Genomic DNA, 13295 nt, shown 5'->3' with positions numbered 1-13295 from the left:
TGTAATCGTGTCAGTGTGGATAGCACTCCAATAAAGATGATGGCGTTACCTTTATTGGATCCACTGGCACCTACATCCTGTAGCTCCCAACCTTCTGTTTTATTGAGAATGCATACACACACAACCTACACACTGGGTTATTTCTTGACGGAGTTTGGTTTTATAACACGTATACCTCAAACATCATAAAAATACATTTTGAGAACATGATCCTCGGCCTCGATCCTTTCTGCGTGTAGACTTTGCTCAAAGGCACACAATGATCTGGAAGCTGAATGGTCTTTCAGTCTTTCATGCCCAGGTGTCAGGGTTTTTTCCCTCTTTATGTTTGTTGCATTGATATTTGCTTTCCTTTACTATGTCAGAACACACTCCAAATACACTTTCAGCATTATAAGAAACAGATAGGCAAACAGAGAGACTGTCAGAGTCTGGGAGAGAAAGACAGTAGTCCGAGAGGCTCCTGCAGGCCCCAGGGACCTGTTGCTCTTTTCACATCAGCCTGTGCTGCTGTGTTACATTACAGCAAGCTGTTGCTGGATCGATGCCCACCAGGGATGCGTTAGTTGGTGTTTTATAGCAGGGCAGAGAGGGCCGGACGAGAGGGAGATGTTATGTGTTTGTGTACTCTGTGTGTGTTGTTCTGGTAGGAACGTAAAAGGAGGGGAGTGAATAATGTGTCAGAAGGGTTTTGTATGTGATGAGACAACTATGTCTGTAAGTTCAAGTGCTTTTTACACAGAGGAAACATCCCAATAGAAACAGTTAAACACACACTACACTTGTGGACACGCATACACATAAAAATAAAAACGTGCACATCCCCTGCTCCAGGCATCTACACGCATGCAGTCTGTAACTACTTTAGTCCAGCTTGCTTATGACCTCAGTAAATGTAACCTCTGTTCTATTATTTGATTACAGATCAAGGAGGAAAATGAAGAGTCCACCCACATAAAAATAGTATGTGGTACCTGAGTACATGTGTGTGAACATTTGTTTATGTAGTGGCATTGCCTCATTTATCGTGCTTCACCAACATTTTCACCAGAAGGGGTGACTGCGTAGACACAGAGTGGTAGCCTCTTTGTCTCGGAGTTTCTTCCCATTACGTTTTCCTTCATTTATAATCCTTTGACTGCTCTGACTGTGTGCGTAGGTGTAATATAATGGAGCACCAGCACAACAAACGGGCTCACTGCGCACCCAGAGGCATTAGCACTTGCTTCAGATTCAGACAGACTTTTTTCTTCCAACGATAGCTTCAAGAATGTTACTCATTCCTCTTTCACTCCCAACTCCTCTCCCCCGCACATACACGCAGGTGAAACCACAACTTTGCTACAATTTAATGAGGATGAAAGAGAAAGGGATCTTTTAATGTTGCTGTTTTCCTGGTCAGTTACCTATAAGACCCACCCTAATCTCTTCTCAAAGCCATCTCCCACAATGTATTTTTATTGTCTTTACTGTCTGATGAAGCTAATATATTAGCCAATTTTTATCCAGATTTTTTTCTTCTTCATCTCCTTACTTGGCTTTGCATTCAGTGTCTTTCCTTTTAACATTCACTTCCTAATTCCTAGTTACAAAACATTTGTCATTGTATCACATTTCTCTATGTCTTTAATGATCAGTTTGTCAAATTGTAGCGACAAGAACAGCACATACCTCTTTAGCTTAGAAACATCAGTGTGATTAGACACCATCTAAAATACCCAGAGGATCACGCTCTAGTCTGGCAGTCGAGAAAGACACATAGTTTTATCTGTGGAGAGTGATCAACAAGATAAACAATAACTCTATCATGATGAGACCATCTAAAATGGTGATCATGTCATTATCATACAGCGCCCATGGTTAAATGCAGGATTACATGTTCATTGTGGAGATGTAATCATAACACTTAATTACAATGACCTATTTTTAATGTATTCATAGATTTTGTACTTAACAATTATCGGAGGGAATGTAATTATTTTCCAGACAGAGTGTGTGTATGTGTACTCTATGCATGTGTGTTGTCGGTGCACGGAAGGGAGAGCGAGTACTGATAAGATTGAAGACTGTGTGGCACCACAACAATGGAGCGATGTCGCATTTTGGCTAAATGGTTAAAATTCATTGAAATATAAAATTATTTTTTGAACAAGGGCTTCGGCAATACACTTATGTCAGTATACCCACCTATAAGTATGTAGAGACACAAGGACATTCATCACATCACCTGTTCACACATACACATACATTCAATGTACTGTGATTACTGGTGAGGCAGTTAATATTCAAGTCTAAGCTGCTGGTAGATGGCACAGTGATTGAGACTATTGAAATATCCTGTTCTATTCAGTATACTGTCCCTGTATATGTGTGTCTGTGTGTCTGTGTGTGTGTGTGTGTGTGTCTGTGTGTGTCTGTGTGTGTCTGTGTGTGTCGGTGTCTGTGTCTGTGTGCATGCGTGCACTCCCCATAGTCCCTACTCATGAAGGTGGTTGAGAGAGAGTCTTTCCCTGGTGTATACCAATCAGGTTACACAGAGAGTTTCAGTCTCCCAGTGAATTTTCTGCCATTTTTCTCTTCATCTGAGCTGCCATTTCACTCGGGTTCCCCAGGCTCTTCTGCCACACTGCAATGAGGTCTTATTTTCAGTGGCTTTTCACGCTCAGTATGACATGTTTTTACTCTGAGTAAAGATAATCCTACCAGCATAGGTGAATAGCAAGTCCCTGGAATCCTGTACAGTAGTTGAAATTCTGTGCAGCTATTTTTGTGATCTTATCCAGTTTTAGCAGTTTATTGTTTAAAGGTATGTAGTGGCATCGAGCAGAATAGACTTGGCAGAAATGGAATATAATAATCGTAAGTATGTTTTAATTAGTGTATAATCACCCGAAAATACTAGTTGAGTAGTCGTGTTTTCATTACCTTGGAATGAGCCGTTTCTATCTAAATAGGAGCGGGTTTCCGTCCTAGGAGGTTGCTATGTTGCATTGCCATGTTTCTACAGTAGCCCAGAACGGACAAACCAGGCACTAGTGAGGGCCTTTCACATTTCACTTTGCTGCCGGAAATGGCCGAGTTGGAAGACGAATGAGAAGTGGAGGAGTTTGACAAGCAATGGTATAAAACAATAATAAACATTGGACAGTAAAAACTGCAAATTGGTGTGTCCTGCTTTCTGCTGGACAGGTAAGAGTAACATTAAAGATTATAACCTACCGTAATGAATATTCCCCCATGCTGCTAATGGTACAAAACCTACATAATGTAAAAACGTTTCTTAACAGCACATTAGTTTCACTGAAAAAGGAAAGCCACCACATTTAACGTTTAATATTAGCACACTGTAGCCTCAGTTTGTGCCTATCAGAGAGCTTGTGGTAACAGAGCGTTAGCAAGATTTATCTAGATTTTATTTAGAAAACTATTTTCTTGTCTGTGAGGGCCACCGTAGCTTCTGGAGCTTCACCAGCGTCTTCGGAAAAGGAGGGGTGAGCGAGGGAGTGTTGCAATTTAGGACCTCACTGCTAGATGCTGCTAAATACTCGATATATTACACACTGCACCTCTAAAGTATTGCAGTTGCATTCTGGGTGCCACATGGTGTAAACTTGATTAAGCCTGATTTGGACACTGGAGCAGAAAGTATCCAGACCCTTTACCGTACTTATCTAAAAATAATACAACACTGTAAAAATTCTGCTACGAGTAAAAGCCCTGCATTGAAAATGTTACCTGAGTAAAAGTATGTTAGTATAATCAAAAAAATATACCCTGTAACTGTTATACTGTTACATATTATATCATTAGATCATTAATATTATTATTCATGTAAAAGCTTGATCTTACTGTTGGTTTAGGCAAGGTCATTTTGAGCTATTTTGAATAGGACTGCAACTCATGATTATTTTTTTATCAAGGATTAATCAATTAACAGACTAATAATGTCAACCGTACTTTTTTATATGTAATGTGTGCAAAAATCTTAATTTGTAAAGACATTAGTAACTGAAGCTGTCAGATCATTTTAGTGGAGTGGAAACCTCAAAATGACCAAGTAGACTAATGATTTGAAGTTGTTAAACTTTTTAGCTCCTACAACTTAAATGTAATAGTCTACTTTACTTGGTAATTCTGAGGTAATCTGTTTCCTGACTTTTTTAAAGTGATGTCAACTTTTAAAATGTAAAGTGTATGATACAAGAAACAGCTGTATTCAGTTGAAATATTTGCACCTACAAATATGATAGAAGCTTCAAATTATTGCGAATCCAAAAACACATTTTGGCTCAGCATTCATCTCTCTCAGATATATTTACTTCTCATCTTCATCATCTCAGTATTTTCTGCATTGCTGACTCAAGTGAAAGTTATTGAAAACCGAGTTGTGTTGAAAGCAACATTTGAGGCATAAGTTTGAATGCCAGTTTGAAGGACTTGGGTTTGTTCCATTAAGTTAAGTTCACTGAGGAAAAATACAGCATACCGTTATTTAAGTTTGCTGCTAATACACGTGTGCTTTTAGTGAATGTGCAGTGTGTAATTAAGTACAAACTTTATGAACTGCATGCTGTCTAGGACTGCCACTATCTTGTATCTTGTATCATATTCTTTTCCCTTTTTTTCTGTCAACACTAAGAGATGACTGACATGTTAGACGCCGCTTCGCCACCAATGCTCCAAACATGTATGTCGGCTCTGTGCCTGGCAATCCCCATTTGGCCAAACTGTCGGAAAGTGAATTTCCTGTGAAGCCGCCCTCTGTTCGTCAGTCAGTGATAAATCTAATCTGAATTTCATCTCCCCTCACTCTATGACTATTCCATTAGGAGAAGAGGATCACTTTTATGTTACAGCAAGTCGAAGAGCTGAGGGCTTAGGGCCTGCCTTTCTGGTGATCGTCAGTGTGTGTGTGTGTTTGCTGCTTTTCTCCTGCACCGATGCTTCAAAAGTCTAATGTAGCCAAAGCACTAATAAACACTTTCTGAGAGCCCTGAGAGGGACTGCTTGTCAAGATGTCTGTTTCTCTTCGCTCCCACAGTACGGCTGTACAGAATATCTTTTTATTTTACATTTTAAGCTTTTATTGAGGTTTGTAATGAGTGTTTTTCGCCATATTTTATGACAGCATCACCCTACAAATGTCATTTGAAGTGTTTGGATTACACAAGTTGAAAACAAACCTACACAGCCAACACTGACATCTCATACCAAATAATTCATACATTCCAATAATATATTCAATAAACATCTCCACATTCTCTTAAATAGCTTTAAATATTACTTATTTCATGGAATGGAGATATGTGGATAAGAGCCAAAGACCAAAGAAACAACATCAACAAAACAACATGAATCCTGAACAAACAAACACTCAAAAAAGACACATGAGACGAAGCAATTTTCTGTTTAAGCCCTTTGTCCTTTGACATGCCTGATATTCATAGGGGCCATAAATCAAACAAATGTCCATTTTCATGTCCTCACCTCATTTAGCTTTTGTTGCCATCACATTATGTTTGGGTGAAGGGACAGCAACCATACAGAAATACCAGGTTTAAACAGAATAAATTGACATGCAAAGTGAATAAAAAAGCTGCACAGCGTTCGAATGTGGATTTAGAATTCAAATGTTGTGAATGAGCTTCAAATTATTCAGTAAAGCCCTAACACACACACACACACATGCAGACACACACTTGGGGCAGACTCACTACTGCAGAATGAGTTGCATCAAAACTGTGATCTAAAACTGCCTCTCCTGCCTCTTGTCCTCCTCCTCCTCTCTCTCCCATGCAGCCTCTTAGTGTTTAATCCCCAACTAAGTGGCATTCTAACATTTCTAGACCTGTGCAACACACAACCATCTTTTTATAGATGCAGGGATGCCAACGCCTCTGGCACTCTTCTTCCTCTGACGGTTTGCTGTTTTAATGATATCAAGGTTAATGGTGCCTGATACATAGCGAATGCTACATTAACTTACTGGCCTAAAAAAACAGTTTGAACACACAAGGATGTGTCTGAGTGCCATGCAGCTGTGAAGTGCAAGAACATGATGTAAAATTGTGAAGTTACTTTTATACACTTTAAAAATTGGCACCCTGTAATTTTCTTGGTTATCAAGTGATTGCACACTGATTTTACCTGAAAAGCTGTACTTCCTGTTAACCTCCAGTATGTGTGGAGGTGGTGAAGTGGGTCAGCCATCATTAGAGAAATCCTGACAGAGAGCTTGGTTGCCGTTTTGGAGAAGATGTTGCATCGCACCATTAGCTTCAATTCGTCAGTTTTCAATGTGCATGGAGAGGATTATCATCCAGTGACCAAACTGACAAAAAGTCAGTTATTTGCACAAATGCGTCACCATCGCTCCTCTGCTGCAGGAGCATTTTAGTTGAAAATGGCATTTAGCTTCTGCAGATAAAATAGCAGATTATAAATAGATAGCATAATTTTTACATGACATTTTGCCTTTGTTTTGGTGAGGGGGTTCCTGCTGTATCTGGTTAGGTTTTCAGTGGAGAACAGACGTGACAGGTCATGCAACAACACCAGTCTCAACTATTGGAAACTCCTCAGTTTGCTGCCCTGCTCAGCTACATGTGAAAATAATGTTTTGAAGCACTGGGCACTCACACTGCGCAGCAGATGAAAAACACTCACTGAAGTGTTGGCTGTGGTTCGGGATGGTATTTTAATGAACAGGGAATAATTGAACAGAATTTTTTCGTCCTCTTTTAGAATTTTTTTTTTTCTCTGTTCAATCCTCATGAATACAGATGGTGATTTGTTTGCAATTACCCTTGTGTATCTGACAGTACAAGGCATGCCTGACTCAACACGGATTCATTTTTTTATTGATGCAGTTGTGTGAAAGCTAAGGCATCCATATTGATATTTCATAGAGTAGATGAATGTATCACTTGTCTGTGGCCCATTAAAGCCTACTCTGGACTAAAATGCCTTCAGGTATTAGTGTCTATGTTTAGATGATTGGACAGCGAGCGTGCTTCTGTTTCTGGTTAGATGCAGCGTTTGATACAGCACTGTGAAGTAACTGTTTCAGTCCCGTTTGTGGTTGTTAGAGCTGATCTGTGATCTGTAGCTTGTTTTTCTGCGAGCACACCTGGCGAACTAAGGTTTGCGACAAGCGCATGAATGTGGGCACAAAGCGTGTGTATGCTTGTGCACACGTGGACACGCACCCACACCACGGCTCAGTGGCTGACATGTTAGACTAGAGTGTGATTGGATTCCACGCTCCAGAAACATTAAACCCAGTGACTCATAGAGAAAGGTTGGAGTGAGGGGTGTGTGTGTGTGGCTTTAGTGTCTCTACTGTACACGACGTGTTTGAGTGCATGTCCAAGCACAAATAGACTGGGTTTTAATTTCCACCTGTACCTAAATGTGTGTGTGCCTCTGTTCAAGTGCATTTAGTAGATATTACGAATGTTTTCTTGTGTGTGTGTGTGTGTGTGTGTGTGTGTGTGTGTGTGTGTGTGCGTGTGCGTGTGCGTGTGCGCGCGCGCGCGCGTGCGTGCGTGCGTGTGTTTGTGTTTGTGTGTATATGCACAGCTGCTTGCTTTAGCCCAGTCCATGCTGGAAGGGAGTTCAATTGTCCTTCAGATCAAGGTCAATGAGTTGTGCCCTATCTGCCTGCTCCATCTATTAGCTGTCCAGTGTAGGGTCTGGGGATGGATGGATAGAAAACTTCGACCCCGAGTTAAACACAATCACCTGCAGGTGGAGAAGGTTACTGTCAAGATGTAATCAGTTACAGATTACTGATTACCTATTTAAAATTGTAATTGGATGTATTTTAATTAACAGTCAGAAGCCTGGCTCCGTAACACTATCTGATTCTTCTCAAGTCTCTTAAAGCTAAATATTACCAACAATCCCTTACTCCTCTCATTCAAAAGATGCTTATAGCTGACTTCAGTCAAACCCATTATTGCTTTAACGCAACATCATTTAACTCATTTACCTCCCTGGATCGGACTGGTTCCGGGAAGTCCCACGGATGTTGGATTGGATCGAGATCTGGAGAGTTTGGAGACCAGATCGACACTTTGAGCTCTTTGTCACGTTTCTGGGTCCATTCCAGAGCAGTTTTTGTGATGTGGCAGAGTGGATTGTCCTGATTGGGCACTGCATTTAAGAGTGCCGTTGCCATTAGGGGCTTTACTTTGTCTGCAACTGTGTTTGGATGGGTGGTGAATGTCTAGTTGAATCTATGTGAATGCCAATACCTAAGTTTTCCCAACAGAACTGTCCACATTAACTGTTGCCGTTTTATCTTGAATTCCATTGTAAAATATGGATTACAGTTACAAAGTCGGTTGGCTGTAAACCCACCGTATCTAATCTCTTAACTGTCACATCTGGCCATCTTTCCTCTCTGCCATTATTTGATACTAAATCTGCCTGCCTGCTGTTCTGACTGATGGGTCCCTTATGGTGGTAAAAGGACGTTTCTCCTCCCAAATCTATCAGTGGATCAACCTACTCCATGTGCTCCTCTGAACACCTGTCTCCTCTCCGATCTTCCCCATCTCAGTTTCTAAAGATTGGCTTTGGCCTGTGTGAACCAAGAGACCGGCTTCACTGACTGATCGACTAAAGTCTTTTTGGCGTGTGTCAGCTTTGACGTGGCCAGGTGATGGGATCAAGGGATTGAAGTAACACACAGCTGAAATGCTCTGTGTTGACTTCAGCCTGGAAAACAGCAAATAACAGATACTGTATGTTTAAAGTCTGAGAGAGTCACAAATCTGGAATTTGGAGTCAATATGGCAAATTGCGCCATTATCATGTCATCTGATACTTTTATATGCAAGCTGCCTGATTTGTAAGGAAATCTTCTGATGACCTAAAAGGACAAAGCGAAATTCCTGTATTGCAAAAAACAGGATGATTATACTTTAATTAACACAAACAGAACTAAAACTTTCTAACTAAAAGGCTCCGCTGTGGAAAAAAGAAGTGAAAAGCTTTATATATGTTTCTATGGTTTAGGGAACAGACAAAAAAAATTTCAAGCACAGAAAGCAGAACTGATGGATTTGAAAGGGAGGTATCATCTTTGAATCAGAAAGCAGCAGGGTTTATTGGAAATGCAGTCATCATATCATGAGACTCATCAGCAACAATATCAGTGATCACAGACAGTAGATTGTTTACAAAATCAGTAGTGTGAAAGTGTCATTTGTTTTAGAAATAAATGACAAATAAAACCTCTTGGATCTTGAATGTATAGTAGTTTACTCCCAGTAAAGGATTTGGGTCATCCATCAGAAACTCTGAAATGCCAAAACATTAAAGAAACATAGATACAAAATGTTTTGCAACTATTTAAAAAGCAGTCTCTCACCCCAATATGATTTGTGTTTACCTATTTACTGTATATACTGTACTGTATATTGGTGCTTCATATCAATCAATCAATCAATCAACCAATCAATCAATGTCTAGGGATCTACATATATACTGTATATTGTTGTTTCATATTTTCATATCAATCAAATTTCTGTATTGTCTTACCAGTGTGACAGAAACAAAAGACATATTTGAAATGTGTGGGGATTCAGGGAAAGTGAAAAGCCTAAAGAAAAGACAGTAGAAGAAAAGACACCATCCCACACTTGTAACTTCTGTATGATGTTGTGGAAGAGTGGGTTCACTACAGCCTGTGTTCCTGTGAATTTCAAACTCAAGCTAAAGTACTTTTTATCCATGAGTCACAAATTTGATCAAGTACAATCCACCTGCCTCTAGTGGAAACAGAGCTATTCAGAGCGAACTATCTTTTTGTAGCTCAGTATCCCACTGGGAACCATCCTAACAAGCTTCTCATCCCGGCCTCGCTGTTTATAGCCAGCACACCTGGCTGACCAAGCTTTCTGCTTTGATGAAAAACTATTTAAAGTGTTCAAAAAACAATGTTTTTAGCCAGACTAGCAAAATATAATCACTCTCTGGAATAAAGCAAATAGGGTTATTATTTTATTTAGAAGCGAAAATCATCCTGCTGTTTGCAGAGAGAAAGTATTAAAATAATCACTTTATAACTTTGCCCACACCTCATGTGACCCCCAAACCACCTAAGCTTCTGTCGGGATGCTGCTGATGTTGTTTATGTGCTCATGTTAATTAAATTACTTAGATCTGAGTGGGGATGATTAGCATGCTAGCAGTAATAGCTAGCAGGGAATCCAATAGCCTATTATCATAATGAGTCCCTTTGGCGCACTGTGTGGGCAGCTAAAAAGAGAGAGAGAGAGTGAAGCTGCTATGTCGGTCGCCCAAAGAGGAGTGTTACATCAAAGGACGAATGTTTTTTTTCATCAGAATACATGATTCGAATTGATTCTTCCAACCTGGCTGGAATTAGATATTGTCACTGCTTAAATATGGCTAAGAGGAAACACACAGTCTTGCAGTAAAACATAAAAGCACATAGATAGACTGTCACAGATTAATAAAAAGTCTGAATATTATTCATCATAGTTTTTGTGATGAGCTGTCAGAAATCTTGCGGTGCTGTAGGTGATGAAATAAACAATCACACACATAAATATGCACATCTCTCCTCAGGTATTTCTCTACACACATAAACACACAAATACTCGTGGAGGGGGGTTCTGCACTGCGGCAGACACCTGCAGCTGTGCGCCCCCACTCTACTCATTATACACCTGTTTTCACGTACTGGACTGCTGCTGCACATATGCTCTCGACCTTGTGCTTAATATGGTTCGATGTCACTTTTCTCTCGTGTGTTTCAGTGTAATAATGGTTGCTTTTATTGATTCAAGGGCTAAAGCTTTGTGGTTACAGTTAAGACCATGTTTATTTTTACTGAATAATGAATAATATTTGCTTTTCCCGTGAGGCGAGTTTATCTGTTTTTCTTCCTGGCTCTTTATCCTTTTTTTAGTTTAACGGTTACTGCTCCTCATCACAATGCACAGTCCCCAGTTTGACTTTGGATCAAACCTTTTCTTTTACTCTCACCAGACACCAGAAGCCCAAGAGCAAAGGAGGAAGATTTGGAATTGCCCTTTGCTCATTAACTTCAAATTTTAACACCAACACAGTCTTCTCGTTCCATCTCCAAAGAAGGAGTGAAAGACATATTTCTGCATATATTCACACTCCCCCAAGGAGTTTGAATATATGCAGTGATAAGTTAACTATATCTGACCTCTAACTCACATTTTCTGCCATTTACTGCTGTGTGCACCATCTGCTTTCAGAAGGAGTTCAAGTTGCTGCATGCTTTGTTCGACAGCTTTAGTCTTTAGTGGTTTTGATTTCTCTACTATAATGATGATCATAAGTTTTATGGTAGAAGTTAACATTGTCGCTCAAAATGTTAACTTCCTCTTCCCACCTGTCCCTTTTGTCACATAGATGCTAAGGCTTGCCCCTCCAAAGATTTCCAGTGCCGTAACGGGAAGTGTGTGGCGCCAATCTTCGTCTGTGACGGCGACGACGACTGCGGGGACGCCAGCGACGAGGAGAAGTGCTCGGCTCCCACCTGCGGCCAGCACGAGTTCCGCTGCAATGACTCTGAGTGCATCCCCGCCCTGTGGAGTTGCGACGGCGACCCGGACTGCAAGGACAAGTCAGACGAGTCCATGGAGCGCTGCAGCCGGAGGACGGAGCCCCAGAAACCTCGCTGCCCGGTGGGCGAGTTCCAGTGTGGGAGTGGGGAGTGTGTCCACATGAACTGGAAGTGCGATGGAGACGCAGACTGCAAGGATAAATCGGATGAAGCAAATTGTCGTAAGTCAACTGTGAATATAATGCATTTATATAGACAAGTAAGTGTGTAAATGTGTGTGTAACTTTACAGACTTTAAAAAGGAACATGCTGCTGTTGTTTTAAAGTCCAGGTCCATCCTTGTTTTCGTCCGGGTTTTTAAAATGGACACTCCCACTCAGCCGTCAGTAAAGGCACTTACATAGGTTGCAGTGCTGATGCCCTCCCCTCCCCTCACGGAGAAGTTCACTGACAGTTAAATCAGAAAATTATTTTCTGATTGTGTCACCGCAGTTATGTTTTAAAGCACAAAAAAAATCCTGTGAGAAGCTGCCCCATGCCAGATTTTTTTTTCATTTAGCCGATGTGTACGTTTCATCCTGTCTGCCATGTGGCCACTGACCAGCCCTGTATGTTTGAGTGTAGTACAGCTACACCCCCTGCCATGTTCAAACAGACGCAGACCTGTAACTCTCAGTAATGGAGGAGAGGCACATTAAAAGGTGGACTAGGGGGTTTATAGGCAACGTCATCAGGCAGAAACCTACATCACATCACATGGGAAAAAGTTGTCAGAAGTGCATGAGAAAATAGGATTTTGACCCTAAAAACATACATTACTTAGACCAAAAGTTACATTTTTGGATTTGAATACATAAGAAATACTATTGGGAAGCTTCAGAATGATATAAAAACCTAAAATAAATACAATAAATAATGGACCCACCCTTTAATCATAATCAAGAAACCAAGAAAAGACCAAAATGTATCCTACCAACATGAATTTTCAAGAATGAAGCATTTTCCCAATTCCATTAAACAAACATAGGCAGAGTAGTTTTTTCTGGAACAACTCCATGACTGCATTTTTTGCTCTCTTAAGAGTAGCTCTGATGTCACTCCATATAGTCTGGGACACAGCTTTTCTAGTAAATTACAATTGCGGTGTTCTTTGTAATGAAGGAACGTGTCATCCAATTTGCAATGTTATGGTTCTTCTGTGTAATTAATCTGTGGTTTGACACACAACGAACTTGTTTGGGGGGTAAATTCATATTTCATCATGTTTTTTGTTTTATTACTGAATGTCATGATAATTATAAAATGCTACCACCAGCTGTACCCTTTAATGAAGGTACAACACCATGGATACCATGTTGCATGGCTCACCACTACTGAGGGAATATACTTCAAAGGCTGACATGTCGTGTATTGTTAACAAAGACTGCATGACAAATCTTGTTGTGCTGCCAAATATGATTGAAGAAAGATCAATGCTAACTTTATAATTATGATCCTTGAGTAGGTTGCCATGCAACCATGTGATCGGTTGAAGCAGAAGGAGAAACTCTGAAGTGTGTTTCACCGTATGTGCTTGATGTGTGTGTGTTTTTGCCCGCGTGTGTGTGCATGTGTAGGAGGTGAAGGTCCATCATCAAGCAAGACCCCCATCTGGTCTCCTCTTCACACACCCACACACCACTCTGAGAGATGACAGCAGCTTTGCACATGACATGATACA

At 40.5% G+C, this 13295-nt stretch overlaps 1 protein-coding gene across 3 annotated transcripts in view; it reads left to right on the top strand.

Moving 5' to 3' along the window:
• lrp8 (low density lipoprotein receptor-related protein 8, apolipoprotein e receptor) overlaps window positions 1-13295 on the top strand; it is a 182391-nt gene that overhangs the window by 114897 nt on the left and 54199 nt on the right. For all 3 annotated transcript variants that reach the window (XM_084354996.1, XM_084354997.1, XM_084354995.1), the window contains exon 5: window positions 11422-11796. In XM_084354996.1, coding sequence (XP_084211122.1) covers window positions 11422-11796 — 375 coding nt within the window. The remainder of the gene's footprint in view (window positions 1-11421; window positions 11797-13295) is intronic.

Source organism: Pagrus pagrus (assembly GCF_965226575.1).
Source record: "Pagrus pagrus genome assembly, chromosome: 6".
Lineage (NCBI taxonomy): Eukaryota > Metazoa > Chordata > Actinopteri > Spariformes > Sparidae > Pagrus > Pagrus pagrus.
Note: the sequence above shows the minus strand (reverse complement) of the source record. Positions and strands in the feature narration are given on the sequence as shown.